The following is a 20,432-nucleotide window of genomic DNA, read 5'->3' on the forward strand; positions in this document are numbered from 1 at the left end:
TTCTTGTTTGTTTTTTAATGCTTCCTTTCAGCTTCAAGAGCAAAAAAGCCATCTCAGTTTTCTGGGAAAATAACTGTTAAAGCAAAGGAAAAGAGTTACTCTAAACTCGAAATACCCTACCAAGCAGAAGTTCTAGATGGGTGAGTTTCTCCTTCAAAAGAGCTTTTAACTTTTTGTTTCTAACTTTTTGCTGATAAATAGTTCATCTAACCTAATGGGATTATTATAAAAAGAACAACCACAACTGTAAAGGAAATCCTTCTGTATCTTGTTTATTTCTGATTTTCTAAGATGAAAAGAGAAAATAGAATGGTATTATTTGTGTTAGAGGATGTAACAATTCATCAATGAATCTGTGTTTTTTAAGTATTTAAGTCATTTGAACCATTTTCCTTATGTTCTTTTTGTGACATGTCGCTCCTCTCTGACTTGAGGCAAATGTTTGTCTATAAACTCCTCAGTCCCTCGACTGACCCTTGCTTTATAAATGGCCTCTGAGCTATAACTTTCTCATTGTACTTTAAGCACTAAGTGTTATATTAACACACAACCTGATAGGTCCTCACCATAACCACCATAGCCGTCCTGCTGGTGCATTCTTGATTCCAGAAGTTTGATTTTGTATCATGCAAAGGGAACCGTCTTTCCATTACATTTCAGTATTTTATAAGCTAAATTTTAATTCATGTGATCAATCATAGTTTCATAAAGATAAATACTAATTCTGTTCTGTGGTTCTTAATGCTAAATGTATACTACTACTTATAACAAAAGAGGTTGGACCTTAAATTAGCATATGAAAATAAGGAGGATTTATCTTGTTTTGTTTTTTTTCCAATAGTTATTTGGGTTTTGATCACGCCGCAACGCTGTTTCACATCCAGGACAGTCCTGCTGGCCCAGTGGAGAGGCCAATTTACCTGACTAACACTTTCAGTTTTGCGATCCTCATTCATGATGTGTTGTTACCAGAAGAAGCCAAATCAATGTTTCAGGTATGTGTGAGCCCTCTAGCTTCCATTCTGCTGCTGTCCACTAGATGGTACTAACTTGCTTTTTCTCTCCTTCTTTTCCCAGGTTTACAACTTCAGCAAACCAGTTTTAATTCTTCCTAATGAGTCAGGATACATTTTTACCCTGGTTTTTATGCCATCCACATCATCCATGCACATAGACAACAACATTTTACTTGTTACCAATGCCTCTAAGTTTCATTTACCTGTGCGGGTATACACAGGCTTTTTAGATGTAAGTATGTTGTCAAGGTCCTTTCTCTGTGCTTCTGGGTATTGCCAGGGTTTGGGATACATTCTTCTTGTGTTTACATGTTGATCTGAATCCTTCCCAATCAGTGCTTGCAGAATACAATAGTGTACCACCCCCATCTACAAAGGACCCCTTCCAGCATCCCCAGAGAATTCCAAAACTAGAGGTTGTTATTCTTCAGTGTCCAAGGGGAATTGGTCTTAGAATCCACTACAGATGCCCAAACCATGAGTATTCCAGTCCCTTATAGAAAATGGTGTAATATTTATAAGCAAGCAGTGAAGTCCATGGATATGGAACCCACAGGCTGACTGTCCACTCTGTGTTTTCCTCTAATGCATACAACTAAGTTTAATTTAGCAATGAGAGTAAGTAGTAGTAAAATGGAACACTTAGGATAATATGTGGTAAGTGCTGTAATTAAACTATTACTTTTACCTTTGCCTTAAGGAAAGCACTTTATGGCTTTTCTTTGGGACATGTGAATCACTGCCCTTGCTCCTTATAAAGCAAATTAAGGGTTGCTTGAACACTGGCACTGTGCTGTGACCACAGTAGTCCTTCTGAAACCCACACGATGAATGAGTGGGTAGCATATATAGCATGGATACAGAGGAGAAAGAGATGGTTCACATCCCCGAAAAGACAACACAAGGCTTTGTTTGCTACTCAGAGTAACATGCAATTGCAAACTTGGGAATTACTTCTGGAATTTTCCCCATAATATAGTTGACTTCTTTAATTTCAGTCTCTACCTAGAACCTTTCTACATTGTTTTCTCTTGGTTTACTTTTAAATTGTAATGGCAGAAACTCTAAAACAAAGATAAATAGAAGGATAATGTAGCAGGGGCAATAGGAAGTAAAGTGGTATCCTTGATTGGTTAAAGTTGGACAAAGTTGTTATACCAGGACAAAGCGAAGAACCAGAGAGGGCAGAAGAAAACTGGTTGGTAAAGATGTACATTTGGGCAAATATGATAAATATAACACAGAAGTAAAGTGAAGAGGTCTTCACAGTACAGAAGACAACAGACCAGCGGGAAAATTCCAGACAAAGCTGTGGTGAATATGACCAATGAAAGAAATTTGGATAAGTAATAAGACAGTTGAGAAAGAAAAGGGTGGAGCATGCACAGTGCCTTCCAGAACTTAACATCAGCTAGACTTGTGGAGCTTGGGGCTCAGGATTACCCCATCCTGTCAGATGACTTATTTGTAAAATCATTCAGTGCCTTCTGAGACCACCTCAGTTTCTGCCTAACTGCCAAGGACTCCCTAGCCTCTCTTTGTTTTTCAGGGAAGTAGCTGCTCAGTAAATGGCTCTTTCCATCTCTGATTCCTCTGTTCAAAATACTTACTCTATAATGTATACATTGACATAACATACAGAAACTGTGGTGTCTCCTAGTGGTTACACACATGCGATTTGGTGTTTAATACAGTCCTTTTCTGTCTCTCCAGTACTTTGTATTGCCCCCCAAAATAGAAGAACGCTTCATAGATTTTGGAGTACTGAGTGCCACAGAAGCAAGTAATATATTATTTGCAATTATAAACAGCAATCCAATTGAGGTAAAGAAATTATTTTTATTCTTGATCACACTGAGGATTTCATATTTGTGTTGCAAGATCACTTTTGTGTTTTCTCTTTGAAGCTGGCTATAAAAAGTTGGCATATCATAGGAGATGGCTTATCAATAGAACTTGTAGCTACAGAGAAAGGCAACAGAACTACTGTGATCGCAAGCCTTCCGGAGTTGGAGAGGTCCTCTTTGCCTGTCCAGTCCCCGGTGAGTGAACTTGTTTACTGTTTCTTTGGGTTAGAATGGGTGTTTCAGCCACAGGTAAAAGAGTACTGCTGTGTGCACCACACAGTTAGTGTTTTGATGTGCTTCCTAATGACACTGACAGGTAACATTGGAAGGGCCTCATGAAGATCATCTACTCCCCTACTTTCCTTTCATGATGAGGGCACTGAAGCCCAAAGACATTAAGCCTATCTTATCATGAGTTACAGAGCAAGCGAAATTGGAATGATTTGTATCATACTATCATGAAAGGAGAAAGTGTCTTCAGTGAGTCAGTATTCTAAGCTCCAGTGTGACCTGAGCCACACATGTCTGTGTGGGTATAACTTACCACTAGAGTGCTCTTTCCCAATTCAGTAGGAGACTTGATCCTGCATCACTAGTGAATGATGCCATTTTTACTGCTTCAGGTAACATTAGCTTCAGGACACTATGCAGTGTTCAGAGTCAAGCTTACTGCTAAGAAACTAGAAGGGATTCACGATGGAGCCATACAGATCACAACAGACTATGAGGTAAGCACATTACTGGGGATTCATGCGAGTGGATTTTTCTGAATCTTGCTGTTATTGATTGTGCACATTTATAGAGCTTTTTGTTTTTGTAGAAGCAAAGAACTACATCTGCTTAAAGTTAATGTACCAGTTTCATGCCTTTAAAACTGGCCTTTTAACCATTCAGAAGACTGGTTGTTACCTCCCAGTTTTCTGCTAAAACTCATACTTTGTAACTAAAACAAAGTTTCAGGAAAATACCTTTAGTACATTTAGAATTACCCTGCTAGAAACCTGCCTACAGACGGTTGCCACATAACAACTGACTGGGTTTCCTGAGCTGCATGTTTAACCCTACACTCATTAGTATATATTTTGCAATATGTTAATGTTTTGTGTCCTGATGGACATTCTTTAAAGGACTATCATTGATCTCTTCCAGAGACTGTAGACTTTATGTTGTATTCAGTAAGAGCCTGAATGTATGTATTTCTGACAGATCTGATATTTTTTTTATTTTATACTTTCAATTTTTGATAAAGGGATTGGAACTTACTGTGTAGCCTAAAGTGGCCTTAAACTAGCAGACTTCCTACTTCAACTTCTCAAGGGCTGGGGTTGCAGGGGTAGGATTGCTTTCCTACCTCAGTTAAATATCTAAAAATATTTTAAGTTTAACATTTAAAAGATCTTTGAATAGTTAAGTCCTGAGTACTGCTGAATTCAACAAGTTGGTATCTTTTTGTCCTCCTGTTGTTTTCAGCACACACAAATCCAGCGACAAAATAAACAGAATTGACTATTCAATAATAAATGACTAGTTTAGAGTATATCAAATTACCTCCAAAAACAAGGAATTCATATTTAGTGTTCATATAGAAGTGCCTTTCAGACTTGAGGCAAGTTTTTGTTAAGTGGATGAAAATAAAAATTAAACACAAGGGGCTGGAAAGATGTCTCAACAGTTAATAGCACTGGCTGCTCTTCTAGCGGCCTCAGGTTCAGTTCCCAGCACCTACAAGGTGGCTCTTAACGATCTGTAGCTACAGTTCCAGGGGATCCAATGCCCTCTTCTGGTCTCTGCAGGCACCAGGCATGTGTGGTAGGTATGGAGGCAAAATATCTATATACATAAAAGCTAATTACAAAAAAATAAAATTTCAAAAGTTAAACACAGATATTCTTTCATGCACTGCACTCAGCTCATGTGTGGTACTAATTAGGAATAAACTGAAGTCTAACTCCTCAAAGTTCAACTTGTCTTTAAAACTTTGGTTGAAATCAATTTCTGTCTACTAAAAAAATACTGAGTTATTTAGCCATAGAAATCCTGGGTTTTTATAGATGTTGTTTTGGGAGTACAGCTTTCCTTCTTAATCTGTAAGAGGATGTGCATTTTGAAAAATTTGTCTTTATTCCTTTCCTATGACTTGGTCTTAACTGTTCTTAGCAGGTAAATGCTATTGTTTTCATTTTATAGAGAACCTTGGGCAGATTAAAAAGCTTCCAGGGTGGTTATTGCTGGTATGTGACACAAAATAAACTTTGTTTTTAGCCCTGAAACAATGAAGTAATCGCCAGTACCAAACATCCCAGACTTTCCCCTGACTTCATGGTAATCTGCCTCTTCACTCCACAGATCCTGACCATTCCTGTGAAAGCTGTGATTGCAGTGGGCTCGCTGACCTGCTTCCCAAAGCACATGGTCCTTCCCCCTTCTTTCCCAGTAAGAAAATTATACTTCTTCTTGCTAAGTGTTTTCCATTGCCTGTATCTCTTGTGTTTATAGCTCAAACGGGAAAGTCATGTACTGTTTTCATCATTTATTGTAACATAAAACATAGCGCCAGGTTCTTCAGAGGGTATAAAGTGGGATACAAAATAGACCCCTCCCTCAGAAAGACTTTCTATGAAGAATAGGAACGGGAGCCTTGCTGTATGTAAAGCAGAAAGAAGAGGCTACTCCAGGAAGAATAAAATAAAGGGACTTAGAGAAAAAGCACCCTGCAGCCTAACTTAGAATTTTTTGTGGCAGGGATAGAAAACCATGGTCAAGGACATCCAGGGCTAGGGAAGAACATCACCAGAGGCAAGAAGGTAAAGTCAGAAGTGGTCCAGGTGCTGCTGAGTGATCTGCTGGGCCAGAAGGGAAGGAAGCTTTAAGAGCAGGTAGAACAGTATGTTGGAGTGGATACCTGAAAAAATGTAAATTCATGGAAATCTAAAATTTTTTGAGCAGAGAGTTAACATCGTCAGTGCTGGACTTTAAAGATTGGCTCTGTATCAGAAGGAAATGCAGGCCACTTGTGGAAGGAAATAACAGCACAAGCTGGAGTAGGGCACACAGGAAAAGGGCCGTGGGGAGAGGGAGAGAGAAAGATTTGAAATTGGAAAACCTGGTTCGGTTCTCAGCACCTACATGGTAGCTCACAACTGTCTTAAATTCCAGGTTCAGGGACCTCAGTGCTCCTCCAGTCCTCTGTGAGAACTAGGCACACATGTGGTGCATACCAGTACGTGCAGGCAAACACTTATACATATAAAATAAAAATAGGCATTCTTTCTGCAGAAGTTAGTTAATGTCAAATGTTTCTCTATCATCTGAAACACTGTTAGAATTAATAACTCTTTTAGCTTGAGAAGAAATTGCTTAGGCAGGCATGAACAGACACTTTAAAAATCATCTCCTGAAAATTTTGTGGTATTGTGCTTCTTTATGCTAAAAAAAAGAATCCATGTAGGTTTTATTCAATAGGATTTCAAAATGCAACAGTTGGATGTTTCTCTCCATAAAAATATAAATTAATAACTGCATATTTACATAAACATATACAATTAAATGTGTGGGATTTTGCATATAAAACCTGGATATAGGCAGCATAACTATAAAATCTCTTTCTTGATGGAATTGGTAACCCCCCTCCCCCGCCCCAAAAGGGTTTCTCTGTAGCTTTAAAGCCTGTCCTGGAACTTGCTCTGTAGACTAGGCTGCCCTCAAACATACAGATCCACCTGCCTCTGCCTCCCACTGGGATTAAAGGTGTGCACGATCATGCCTTTTTTTTGAGTACTGTTAAGATATTTAAAGTTGAACTAGTAAAATGGCTCAGCAGATAAAGGTGTTTGCTGCGAAGCCACATGACCTGAGTTCTCCAGGACTCATATGGAGGAAGGAGAGAACCAACTCCTGGAAGTTGTTTCTTGAGCTTCACGTGGACTCAATGGTGGATACGCGCTCTGTGGCACATAAGCCCACCACCATATATATACAAGTTAATCATGTAATTTTTTAATTTTAAAGAATTAAATAAGCAAGTTTGTATATGGGTCATTAAGTACTGGAAATACAAGAATTTGAATACTTGGCTACTGTAGGCGACAGCTTCATGTGTGGTTCTAGAATACTTGCAACAGTTCTTTAATTGCGCAGTGACTCACCCCTCACAGCGGATCTCTCTCGATGTGGTTCTGAAAGATATGGGACGTCTTTTATACCTAGTGGCAGGACCTCAGAGACAATGTGTGCATGGGGAGCAGGGTGCTAGCGAGAAGGCAAAAGATATTACACATGGATCAGCTCCTTGAGTGCTCTGATGAGGTCAGCAAATCGAGACAGCTGGGGGTAGGAGTGGATAACTGTGCCTTAGCGTTTGAGCGTTTAGAAGTCAGGATGCATTGGGCAAATGTAGAAATGTGTCTTCCTAGGATAGAGGGTTAGGGGCAAGAGATACGAGTACTGTACTTAACAAAGCCTAAATTCAAGAATGTACCCTCTCAATATAACATTTTAATTAATAAGTTCAACATATTTAAGTTTGGGCTATAATTAAACCCCCACCTTCCTGTCGTTGCACTTTGTCTGACTATATATTTAATCCATGCCTTTATTATTAATCCATGAAACCCTTATTCTTCCTTCAGCCACCTTTTACCCTCTGCTAAGTCCTGAAGGGACCTAGAGCTATTGGAGGGAAACCATACATTAGAAAACATTTCAAATAACTCAGGGTTGGATACTTGAGTAGAGTTGCAAAATGAACTTTATTTCTCTTTTGATCTCCATGCGGCCAAAGAGCTGATGCTGGGGAAAAGTTCTGACAGGTATAGGAATCTAGATGACTGCCAAGAAGGCACAGCTGCTGCCTGTTCTGACTTTCTTCCCTCCCAGCCACATGTCCACCCTAAGGGTCTTATTGGGGTATTTATTTTCACTGGGCTGCAAATAAGGACACCATCCTTTTCTGTGTTTTTTAGTACCAAATACTAGAGCGGGTTTCTTGTTTTAGAAAATTCTTTTAAGTGGGTAGAAATAATTCTGTATTCAACCAAAAGAAAGTATAAGCTCATAATATGCTTCTCAAGGGTGAGTTTAATCTTTTTTTGGGGGGGGGGGTTGGTTTTTTGAGACAGGGTTTCTCTATGGCTTTGGAGCCTGTCCTGGAACTAGCTCTGTAGACCAGACTGGTCTCGAACTCAGAGATCCGCCTGCCTCTGCCTCCCGAGTGCTGGGATTAAAGTCGTGTGCCACCACCGCCCGGCTTAATCTTTTTTAAATTCATAATTTACTAATTTGATATCCTGTAGAAAAACAAAGCACCTGGTAAGAATGGTTCCTGATTATACTTTGGTTTGTGAGGCTAGAAGGATGGCTCAGCAGTTAAGAGAACTTACGGCTCTTATCGAGGGGATGGTTCAGCTCCCAGCACCCACATGGAGCTCACTGCCATCTGTAACTCCAGGTCCTGTTCCATGTAGTGCACTTTACACAAGTGCAGCCAAGCAGTCATACACATAAAATAAAAGTAAATTGATTGTTTTTGGATTTTCGAGACAGGGTTTCTCTATAGCTTTGGAGCCTGTCCTGGAACTAGCTCTTGTAAACCAGGCTGGCCTTGAATTTACAGAGATCCACCTGCTTCAGCCTCCTGAGTGCTGGGATTAAAGGCGTGCACCACCACCACAGCCCAGCCTTGTTTTTGTAAGATTCTTAATGGTGTATATTTTTACTAATTTTTTGAGACAAGGACTGTGTAACTGAGTCCTCTGATTTTAATCATCTAAGTATTGAAATCACAGGCATGCCAGTTCGTAGCCTGTATTTTTAAAAAAGATCTAATTTTCTCTTTTGTAAAAAAAAATTACATTGCTTTTTATAAAGAAAACTTTTTTAAAAAAGAATGTCTTATTCTTATTTGATTAGGTCTTAGAATTTGTTTATTTCAGTGCAGCCTTTCTTTGATATGAACAGACTTTGCCTTACAAACAAAAATGACCTCTTTGTGTGAAGCTCCCTTCTGTGTCTTGGTGTACTTGGTGCATCAACATGAAACCAGATTTCCCCTTAATTCATACGGTAATATGCCACAGCAGCAACAACAGAGAGGTTGTCCTATGGTTTCTTTTAATTTGGTGCTTTTCTTCTGAATGAGGGGGTAGATTTCTGGGACTTTTACAGATTTAAATATTACCAGCTGATGAAAATTCTGAGTGTGTCGTACTTAGCTGCAGATTTGATCATTTACAACTGAATTTGTTTGTTTTTCTTCCTTCAGGGGAAAATAGTTCATCAGAGCTTAAATATTATGAATTCCTTCTCACAGAAGGTGAAGATACAGCACATACGGTCTTTGTCAGAAGATGTACGGTTCTACTACAAACGATTACGGGGCAATAAGGAAGACTTGGAGCCAGGGAAAAAGTCAAAGGTTGGTTAGGTTTGAGAAGTCCCAGCTGTCAGTCCTTTGTGACTGTGATTATCTGTGGATTCGGGATTCACGGTTATCCTGTGCTTCTTTGTAGATTGCAAACATTTATTTTGATCCTGGGCTACAGTGTGGGGATCACTGCTATATTGGCTTGCCCTTTCTATCCAAATGTAAGTCTTCTTGTTCCCTCCATCTCTTCTCTCTCTCCATCAAAAAGTGATGCTGAGTACTGTAGAACTCACTGGAAGGGGTATTGGCAAGTAGGTTAGGCTGAGTCCGTGCTGACCTGTGCTTCCTCTTTTAGCTGAACCCAAAGTACAGCCCGGGGTCGCCATGCAGGAAGACTCGTGGGATGCCGACTGGGATGTACATCAGAGCTTGTTCAAAGCTTGGATGGGAATAAAGGAGAATTCAGGTCATAGGTACGAGCCTCTGCTTCAGTGACGTGTTTAGCAGTGAAGCACGTGGGATATCTCTGTTGTTACCACTGTCGAAATGTCACTGTATTTTCATATTGGTTATTTTACTTTACAGTAAGATAATGGGCCTAGTTCAGAATGTTGTCACATTGATATTGTCAACATATGTTGCTAAGGAATACATACACTCCTATTTCCTCTTTTCTCTAGTGCACAAAGTCTGTCCTTAAAATCAAAGAAATGTGAAATTGACCTTTATATCATGACTGCCATGTTCATCTTAGACATAGTGTTGTGCATGAGAAAAAGATTTGTCTGCCACTGGCCTGCCCAAAAGGCAAATTGGGCTCTCTCCCTACAAGAGACCAACTTTATTAGCTCCTTATGAAAAGAACTGCCTTCCTCTTCAAGTGCTAATATGTTGCCAAAGGCATAAAGGGCCCCTTCAGGTGGCTCTTCATGGCATCTTTGGCAGGTAGAAAATATGCTACTGGAAACCAGTGTTGCACCTGGATTCAAACGCTAAGCTGTAGCTGTGGTATTATAAAAGCCTGACCCTTTCGTACTCTTGGGGAAAAAAATTTTCTAGAATCAGGAACATTGACAAGTAGATATGATAGATTTGTCAAAATTAAAATTGTCTACCATAAGAATATTATGAAATTCTTAAACCATTAACTACTTTTTGATTAACTTTTTAGTTAGCACACAAAGAATGGATATCACTGTGACATTTTTGTACATGTATGATTAGACTTTACTCTTACCTCTATCCCTTTACTGGTTCCCTTCGTCCCCTTAGAAGGACCCTGCTTCTGCTCTCATAACACATTTTCCATTACCTCCTTTTGATACCACTTTTCCCTTTCTTGAGACCTTTCCTTCTCCTGGTTCCCTTTCTACTCTTGGCTATTTTAAATAATGCAGGGATAAATACGGCTTTCTGCAAGTATCTCTACAGTATGCTGACTTAGCAACCTTAACTTAGGGAATGGCCCGTGGTTAATAGAGATATGAAAGCTCTGTTAGTTTTCAAAGACCCTCCATACTGTGTCCAGAATGGCTAGGCAAGTTTACATCCCCACCTGCAGCCCAAATACAGGTTCACCAGCCCATCCTGGACTGGAACGGAGTCGAGAGAAATAATCAGACACAGCTTACACAGTCATCATGGAAGGGCATCTCAGGGTCTTTTCTCCTGACGACCTCCCGCATTTATTATCCAAACAGCTTATATCCCATCACATCAGTTGAATGGGAAAATACATTAGGCTGTTTGCTAGGTAACCAGGTGAATGCCTTCTCTCACATCCGTATTTACCTGTATGCTAGCTGTCACATAGGCCTGAATTAGCATCTCTATAAGATATCCTCCAAATTACAAAGGAAGAAGCTCCAAACATCCAGACCATTAGGTCACCAGCTTCAGCCAACACCTCTCCTCAGGCGATCTACATTTATAACAAAAGAGAAAGGAGCAGCACATCCCGACTATTGTTAGGCAGAGACAGCTTGTCTGCAGAGCTATGTGACCACCTCAGATCGGGCCTATGGCTTTTGTGCCCTACAGAAATATGGGCATACAATCCACTCTCTCTTATTAAATTTTAACAACCCCTGTGCTTCTGCAACAGGACAGATGGGTCACGCCTGGCTTGGGCAAAGTCTTCTTCCTATTACCCAAATTTTCCCATCTTTGGAAAGCGGCATTTGTGAGTTTTTCCTGTCTTAGGCATCTGGGGAGGATAAACTTTAAACCCGTCATTGACTGCCGACCTCTGTAAAGAGAAGAGATTAGTGGAGAGAAATATACACAGGCTCCAACACATCCTCACCAGTTGTTGGCAGGTGGTTGGTTAGTCTGGTGTGGGTGTGTGTGTGTGGGTGTGTGTTTGTTTTTCAATGGTAGCTACTCTTCTGAATCTCCAAACAGTTAATTTGCATTTCCCTGAAGACTAAAGATATTGAACACTTTTTCAGATGTTTCTGGGCATTTGTATTTTTTCCCTTGAGAACTGTCTGCTTCGCTCAGCTCATGAGTCCATCTGTCCAATAGTTCAAACCATTAACTGTTGAAACCGAGAGTTTCTGTATTGTAAAAAGTTTCTTTAAAGAGCCGGGTGGCCTTTAATCCCAGTACTTGGGAGGCAGAGGCAGGCAGATCCCTGTGAGTTCAAGGCCAGCCTGGTCTACAAGAGTTAGTTCCAGGACAGACTCCGAAGCAACACGGAGAAACCCTGTCTTGAAAAACAAAACAAAAAAAAAAGTTTCCTTAAAGAAAGTTTTTTGTTTTATTAAACACGGTTCCACTGAGTACACAAAGACTTGTAATGAACTTGTGAAGCGCTCAGTGATTCAAAGTCTCCTTTGTTGCCTGTGTCTCCACAGTGGACCTTGTAGGGTATAGACAGTCTCCAAGTGCTACTGTCCAGGTGTGCATGGCTGACTCAGCCGCGCTGCCCTCCGTTCAGCCCCCAGGGAGCCCTTCACCACCATGTCTTCCTCCCAGTGTGCACCCAGCCAAGGCCCTGGGCTTCCATCTGCCCTCCGCCTCCCCGGCCTGCTTGTGCAATGAACAAAGCATTTTTCATGCACCTACATTTGTGTTACCTTGTTGATATGCATGTTTCAAGATATTCCTGTTTCTCGTTTTATAATGCCTATATATGTATGCTTACCAATACCCCAGGATCATAATTTAGTAGTACAGGGTTTGAGTATGCTTCGATGGTTAGTCCCAGGTACCTTTGCCCCATTACGAATACATTCTGAGTCCTGAACTCGACTCTAACCAGTCATTAGTAGGGACTATTGAAATGAGGTCCTGAGTATGACTGAAAACTCTCCGCACTTGGTTTATTACCTCATGTGGCATCCTCATCGTGTGCTGCTCTTACCTTGGTTTTACATAGAGAGGAAAAGTAGTATGTCAGGAGCACCACTTGTCATTAGTTCTCTTGGAAATCTCCTAGCACGTTGCTACATCCCTCCCATATATGCCATGGAAGAATCTTAGAACCCTTGAATAATAGATGTATCTGTCCTAAATCATCTGTAGTTCACCTTTCTTTATTAAATTTGTACTTTTTAATTTTTTAAGGCCTAGGCTGCTGATGTAGTTCAGTGGTAGAGTGCTTGCCTAGCACACAGAAGGTGCTGGGTACTATCCTCAGTACCACCAAGAAAAAAATTTTCTTTGAAGACATACATGCATTTCACTAATGCTACTGGATCTAAGACTTGTCAACCTTAACAAACATAGTATAGAACTGTAGCAGGAATTGTTATGTTGACAGCCCTCTGTGCCAAAATAGAGGCATATACATCATTGAAAGCATAATGAAGTTGCATGCCCAGTCATAGAGGGGGCATCTGTATCACCTTCTCTAAGATTCTGGAAATGGAGGCCAGTGGTGGGAGCCCTGACCTCTGGGCAGGACACAGCTCTTGCACGCTTGAACCCTTGTGCAGCTGTCGTCTCCTGCACGGGATCTCCACCTAACCAGGCCTTTCCGCACTCTGCTGTGGAATGGGTTGGGGCTCCATGAGGATTTAGGCAGATAACGGTTGATGTGAGAAGGAAAGACACGTTTCCCAGTGGTGTTAGCTGCTGGTAAGGTAACAAACTCCCACTCCATGTTCCTATAAACTACCCTAATGAAATTCATTGGGACACCCCCTCAAAAAAAAAAAGAAAATGGGGGGCAAGGCAGGGCAATGATCATCTAGTGAAAGAAATATATCATGTATATGTACAAAAGTAAAACTAATCTCTGTTAATACTAACATTTTAAAGCTAAAAAAATCTAAAGTAGGATGAGTAAACTTTTTTTTAAAAAAACGGGAAAAAAATCTTTCTCAAGTACAACTTCTTATGAATTTCTTGTGTTCAGAAAACTCAAGTGTTTTGCTTTTGTACACTGACTTAGAAATTGTTTTTCTAGGTTGAATGCTCTGTTTGAAATAAATACAGACCTTCAAAAAAATATAGTATCAAAAATCACTGCCGAGCTCTCGTGGCCTTCCATCCTCAGCTCTCCCCGGCACGTGAAGTTCCCACTCACTAATACTAACTGCTCCTCAGTAAGTACTCTGATGGTGCGCGCGTTGAGACAGAGCTGAGGTTATAGGAATCTCCACTAATGTATGTTGGCTTTGCTTTAAGGAAGAAGAGATTACCTTAGAGAATCCTGCAGACGTCCCTGTCTACGTCCAGTTCATTCCTGTGGCTTTGTATTCCAACCCTTCCATCTTTGTAGATAAGTTAGTCTCAAGGTAAGTGAGCCTTGCTTTAGACAGCCAAAGTGTTGACTGCAGCTGAAGTTCCCAGAAGTTTCCTGGGGTTGGGTTGATACTAAACTGAGCATAAGAAATGTTTCAGCAGGATGTAAGATGGAGTTACCATTTAAAATTTTAAAGAGACAATAGACAAAGAAACTCCAGTATTTCCTATTCTTCCCCAGTATTTCCTTTTTAAAAAGTGAACAAGATATTAATAACTGATAGCCTTTAACATTCTAAATGTTAGTAATGTGATATAATACTGCTCCCAAGACCTGCCACAAGGTAAATTTGCAAATAAAGCTTAAGCCTGATAATCCTCTACAATTTCTAGTAGTGATGTTTATAAAGATGAACACGCATTTTTTATTTTAGGTTTAACTTGAGTAAGGTGGCCAAGCTAGATCTGAGGACACTTGAATTCCAAGTCTGCCGAAACAGTGTAAGTACAAACTCCACACCATTACTCTGCTAGGACCAGGGCCAATGGGAACGGTACCTACAGGCTGCTGTTAAGCCTGACTGAAATTCAGAGACCATACATGAAGTATGCTAATGTGACATTTTATTTTCATTAAACATTAAAAAATTTAGCTGAATCATTTAAACTTTCTTCCTGTGTGCTTCCTAATAAAAGTATAAAAACCCGTGAATTTGAGACCAGTAGGTGGCTGTGTTCATACCTGGCACAGCTGTGTGTTTACATCAGTAGATGATACTGACTTTAAAAATGTGTGAGTAAGTTGATTTGTCCTGGGAATGAAAGTGTCCCTAGTATTCAGGTGAGTGACTACTAGCTACTCATCAGACCTTGATGTGGAGGGTACATGTCAGCTAGGAGGGTAGCACCGGGAGTCAAATACCTGCAGCTGCCTGAACTCCTGTGCCTCATTGCCCTTCTCCCCAAGTCAGATTCAAGCCTCCTTCAGATCAGGGCATTTGTCCTTCCTGTTGGACCACATAGTGCGGTGTAGGAAGTGCTCCCCGGCCCTGTCCAACCAGCTGCCTTGTAGTTATTCCACCCTTTCCCATAGTTCCAGTCAGAAGACCTAGAACACATGACAGCAGTTTAGATAGTCCTAGATTCCAGTGTCTTTCTCTTGAAATCTTACCTTGCTTCTCCCATGCATAAAATGCCATTGTAGCAAGCAGTGTACTGAAAGTCAGTGAAAATACTCATTAACTAGAACATGGGTCTCTTCCGCCTTTATAAGTAAAGGACACAAAATAAGTGAATGAGCTGGCACTTAGTTTTTAAATTTTGACCACATACAACAGTATTTGCGAGATATAATACACTGAGCTAGACATCGGGAAATTTCTAAAGAAGAAATTCTAAGGGTGAAAATATGATTGCTTAGTGACTCCTTTAAACTGCTTCTCTTTCTGACATGTACTGCAGAGACAGGAGTACATGTTGAAATTGAATAAATTGTTTGTTATTGTTCAAAGACATTATTTTTTTCTTTACAAGTACAGACTGGAAACAGACAATCACTACAAGGGAGATTAGCACCACTGTCTCTGTTCACACATAAGAGTTGGTGGTATTAACTCCAGCTCCACTGCTCATCTGATCTGTAGTAGAGATGGCATCCTAAGAAAAACAGATAACATCCCAGGGATCCCTTGGTCAGTCTGAGAGTCCATCCCTATACAATTAAATTGGGAGTCCTTTTGTTTGTTTCAGAACATCACACATTTAATCCCTGCACTCAGGAGACATAGGGTTCTGTGAGTGTGAAGGCAGCATTGGGGGTGGTGGGTGGGGTACCAAGAATGGCTTATTATTAAAGGAACTTATTCACCATCCACTTTTTAACAGTCAGAGTATTCCATTATCCTAGTAGATGTTAATAGAGAAAATATTTTACCTCATAAGCAAAAGTTAAGTGGTGTACTTCCAGTCATGAGTGTTGACTTTGTATTAATGTATCAAACTGTTTGTCTCGGGTCTGTGTCCTTTCCTGTATGTGAATTATATTTCAAATTAAAAAAAATACACACACTTTTTTAAAAAAGTAGCTGTATACAGATATAAAGTGCATAATACAAACATGAGGGCTTTGGTAACCTGAGGAATAAATTCTGTTGTTTTAGCTTAATGCAGAACATGAAGTCTCCTTACTGGCTACCCAGCTCTCAATACCAGTGTTTAAGTCATGAAGGATAAACTTGTCTGTGTGATCAGTTTGAGAGGCTTGGGATCTAGAGGGGATAAGGGATGAATGGTTTGCCCAGAAACTATATTAATGACTCCTTTTTGTTTGTACAATGATTCAAGGCTCATCCACTGCAAAGTCCAACAGGGTTTACAGAGGGCCCCTCTCGGCGTTTCATTTTAAACCTCATTTTAAAACCTGGAGAAAAGAAATCTGTCAAAGTAAAGTTTACTCCACTTCACAACAGAACTGTTTCTTCGCTGATCATAGTCAGGTAGGCTCTGTGATGTGAGTGTGGCTCATTTTCAGTGCTTACTTTCAAGTCCTTGTCACTCACACCGTCAGTAGTAGCATCGGTGTGGTTTAAAATGAAAAACGTGTGCTCTTTGTGAATTTTTAAATTTTTACCCTTAAATTCAACATGTTAATAATTTTTTGTGGTTGTTTAAAAATGTTAGAACCTGTAAATCAAAAGATATGCAAAATTAATTGGAGAAAATGTAATTCTTGTTCTTTCATAGAAACAACCTGACTGTGATGGATGCTGTGATGGTCCAAGGTCAAGGGACAACCGAGAACTTGAGGGTATCAGGCAAGCTTCCAGGCCCAGGAAGTTCCTTACGCTTCAAAATTACAGAAGCATTGTTAAAAGATTGTATAGACAGTGAGTATCCCTAACTGAGAAAAGACCAATTTCCAGTCTTTGCTTTCAGCCATCAGTAATTTCAGAAGAATAGTATTTCCATCTGTGCACACCTGCCTTCTAGTTGTGAATGTTTGTGATGCTAAGAGAATCCTGACTTACATTCAGAGCTGTTTCATTTGGATCTTTTGTAGGTTTATTTTGAGAATGAAAAGTAAAACATGGGGCTGGAGAGATGGCTCAGTGGTTAAGAGCATTGCCTGCTCTTCCAAAGTTCCTGAGTTCAATTCCCAGCAACCACATGGTGGCTCACAACCACCTGTAAAGAGGTCTGGCACCCTCTTCTGGCCTTCAGGCATACAGGCAGAATATTGTATACATAATAAATAAATAAATATTTTAAAAAAAGAAAGAAAAGAAAAGTAAAACATGTCATTTTTCCATAGCATATCAAAGCCTCGCAGGGTAATGCATTCCTGTAAGCCTAGCCCTTGGGAGGCTGGAGTAAGGGATCGTGAGTTCTAAGCCAACCTAAACTACCTAGTGAGTTCAAGCAGGGTCAGAAGTATACAGAGACCTTACTACCAATAAAGAATGAATGAAGGAAATCTATTAAGTATTAATAAAATAGATCGGCCAGGCGGTGGTGGCGGGCGGATCTCTCTGAGTTCAAGGCCAGCCTGGACTACAAGAGCTATTTCCAGGACAGGAACCAAAAGCTGCGGAGAAACCCTGTCTCGAAAATCAAAAAAAAAAAAAAGATCAAAGTGGAGTGTTTCCAGATAAAACCTGAGGAATGCTGATCTTTTTGGCATGTGGGGTTGACTCATAATGTTCAGCATACAGAAGCTCACAACATATACCTCATTCACACCAGAAGTAAGTGATTTATTCGTCCGTCTGATTTCCTTTCCTTTCAGGTTTGAAGCTAAGAGAACCAAATTTCACATTGAAAAGAACATTCAAAGTAGAGAATACAGGACAGCTTGAAGTCCGTGTAGAAACTATTGAAATCAGTGGGTATCCCTGTGAAGGATATGGCTTTAAAGTGGTTAACTGTCAAGAATTTGCACTAAGTGCCAACACCTCCAGAGACATAATCATACTGTAAGTATGTAGTATGTGCTTGTTCGTACTGGTTTAATTCAGTGACTAACTTTCCACTCCTAACACTGGGGTCATTTCACATGGGCTCCAGAGATGGCTCAGTGGTTAAGAGGCCTGGCTGCTCTTCCAGAGGAGCTGGGTTTGAGTCTCATCACCTACATAGTGGCCAATAACCTTCTGTAACTCCAGTCCCTGGTCTCTCAGGGTCTCCATGCATATAATACACAGACATACATGCAGGCAAAATACCCATACACACATGAAAAGAAGTAAATAATTTAAAAAAAAAGCTTTATCACAAATGTATTTGTTTTTTTTCCACTAAAGCTAAAATATTCATTGTATGTTTTTGTTTCCAACATTGTAAAACTTCCTCTGCCCTTAGATTAGACCAGATAATCTTGAAAACTACCTTTTTAGAAACCAGTTTCAATATTTTTAAGGCTATTATAAAGCATAAGATGTTAGAGTGACTTGGAGGTGTCTCAGCCACAGAGCAGAGATCTGTGCCTCCCGTGTGCCGTTGATTCTGTATGGTCTGAGAATGTAAACTTACTCAGAAGACAGCCTTTAGGCCCTCAGTATTAGATGCAGTTATTTTTGTAATTGATTACTTATTACAAAGTAATAAATATGACCTGCCCTTGATTAGATAATGATTCTATGATCTTCTGTGGCTGTTTAATCAGCACTTTCATGTATATTACTACATGCATGGCATAGCACTTGCCACCTAAATGTCCAGGGAAGAAAGAGTTACCAGCTCAGGGTGTGTACAGCTAATAAAGAAAGCACAAGTTACTATAAGCAACATGCAGGAAGTGACAAAACATCACTTGGAATGGGACTGGTTGTTTTTTGTTTTGTTAATAAAGCCATTAGGAGTAAAGCCTAGATTCAAAAACAGATAGAGGGACCAGAAAAGAACATGTGACTCTGTTTGAAAATGAACCTCACTGCTGTCGTTGTCTTAGGTTTACTCCAGATTTCACAGCCTCCAGAGTTATCCGGGAACTGAAGTTTATAACAACCAGCGGCTCTGAGTTTGTGTTTGTATTGAATGCCTCCCTTCCATACCACATGCTAGCAGCCTGTGCAGAAGCCCTCCCCAGACCCAACTGGGAACTAGCTCTATACATCATCATCTCAGGAGTAATGAGGTACAGTTTGTACTTTCAAGGTTGGCTCTCACTTTTCTCAGGGATGGGTATCCCAGCAGACAAAGCAGACACCCCTGACTTCTTGGTCAAGCTTGTGTATTGGTAGGAATAGTTACAACTGAACCATTCTTGGGTGGCATATACAATAATGAAGTCTTAGTACCTTTAACACTCATTTAACAAATGAAGTCTATGCTGATTTCATAAGGAAGAAGGCACATAATACAAGGTAAAGTTGCTTTTCTTGGGCATACGTAATTAGTGTAATTGACTGTCCAAGCAACATAAACAGAGGAGAAATATTTTCGAAGGCCTTTGCATCCTTATCTTCTTTCAGTTTATTTCTTTATGTATTTTAGAGAATCAAATATTCTCTTAACTAAATTAGTTTATAACTACATGCTTAAGGGAAAGAGAGTTGATCCTCCATCCTCTAGGTCCCCTTGGTAAGAAAAACCCAGGCTGCAAGTGTCTCTTCTGACACGTTGTCTTCCCATGAAGCTTCTGGGTAAGGTTAAGCACTTTTAAAGTTGCTGTGCAGAGGCTGGAGGAACAGCTCAGTGCTTAAGAAAGAGCTGCTGCTCTTCCACAGGACCTGGGTTTAATTCCCAGTGCCTACATGGCCGCCCATGACCAGCTGTAAGTCTGTAAGTCCAGTTCAGGAGATCTAATTCCCTCTTCTGACCTCCATTGGCACTGCATGCACTTAGTACACCAACATACATGGAGCCAAACACCCCAATGCAGAAAGTATATTTAAGTAAGTTTCAAAAAGGTAAAGTTGGTGTGCAAATTTTGTTTGATCTATAATGCTTTATTTTTGTCTTCTTTTAAAAACGTGTTGCAGGCATATCTAGCTCCTTTTTTGTTGTTTGTTATTTTACATCATACTATAATTACACACACCACACACACACCAGAAATGTGTAATAGGCAAATACATTATTCTTGTCTTGGCAAAGAATGCTGAATCAGCCCTGTGTGCTCCACAGTGCCCTGTTTCTCTTGGTCATTGGAACAGCCTATTTGGAAGCTCAAGGAATTTGGGAGCCATTTCGGAGGCGACTATCCTTTGAAGCTTCCAATCCGCCCTTTGATGTGGGAAGGCCATTTGATCTCAGGAGAATCGCTGGTATTTCATCTGAAGGAAAGTATGTTCACTTCTAGTACACATAGCCTTGGCTGATGTAATTACAAAAAATAGAAATGTATCTTCACTCGGGGTTAAAATAATTTTTTAATTCTAACCTTGTATGTGGTGCTCAGTTATTGAGAACATACAGGATTTCTTATCAGAGGCAAAATCTGCTTATTGATTAGTTAGACCACTAACCTAATTTATAATTTCAAGAGGGAATGAACTGTAGAAAGTTGTGGCCCTTGCC

At 40.1% G+C, this 20,432-nt stretch overlaps 1 protein-coding gene across 2 annotated transcripts in view; it reads left to right on the forward strand.

Annotated features, from left to right (window-relative positions):
- Tmem131 (transmembrane protein 131) overlaps nucleotides 1-20,432 on the forward strand; it is a 154,825-nt gene that overhangs the window by 116,442 nt on the left and 17,951 nt on the right. For both annotated transcript variants that reach the window (XM_075980433.1, XM_075980432.1), the window contains exons 13-30: nucleotides 32-140; nucleotides 842-995; nucleotides 1,078-1,248; nucleotides 2,730-2,840; nucleotides 2,924-3,058; nucleotides 3,487-3,591; nucleotides 5,210-5,296; nucleotides 9,123-9,275; nucleotides 9,370-9,445; nucleotides 9,580-9,697; nucleotides 13,639-13,777; nucleotides 13,860-13,969; nucleotides 14,351-14,417; nucleotides 16,260-16,411; nucleotides 16,659-16,801; nucleotides 17,701-17,887; nucleotides 18,862-19,047; nucleotides 20,040-20,198. In XM_075980433.1, coding sequence (XP_075836548.1) covers nucleotides 32-140; nucleotides 842-995; nucleotides 1,078-1,248; nucleotides 2,730-2,840; nucleotides 2,924-3,058; nucleotides 3,487-3,591; nucleotides 5,210-5,296; nucleotides 9,123-9,275; nucleotides 9,370-9,445; nucleotides 9,580-9,697; nucleotides 13,639-13,777; nucleotides 13,860-13,969; nucleotides 14,351-14,417; nucleotides 16,260-16,411; nucleotides 16,659-16,801; nucleotides 17,701-17,887; nucleotides 18,862-19,047; nucleotides 20,040-20,198 — 2,362 coding nt within the window. The remainder of the gene's footprint in view (nucleotides 1-31; nucleotides 141-841; nucleotides 996-1,077; nucleotides 1,249-2,729; nucleotides 2,841-2,923; nucleotides 3,059-3,486; nucleotides 3,592-5,209; nucleotides 5,297-9,122; nucleotides 9,276-9,369; nucleotides 9,446-9,579; nucleotides 9,698-13,638; nucleotides 13,778-13,859; nucleotides 13,970-14,350; nucleotides 14,418-16,259; nucleotides 16,412-16,658; nucleotides 16,802-17,700; nucleotides 17,888-18,861; nucleotides 19,048-20,039; nucleotides 20,199-20,432) is intronic.

This window comes from Microtus pennsylvanicus, chromosome 7, assembly GCF_037038515.1.
Source record: "Microtus pennsylvanicus isolate mMicPen1 chromosome 7, mMicPen1.hap1, whole genome shotgun sequence".
Taxonomy (NCBI): Eukaryota; Metazoa; Chordata; class Mammalia; order Rodentia; family Cricetidae; genus Microtus; species Microtus pennsylvanicus.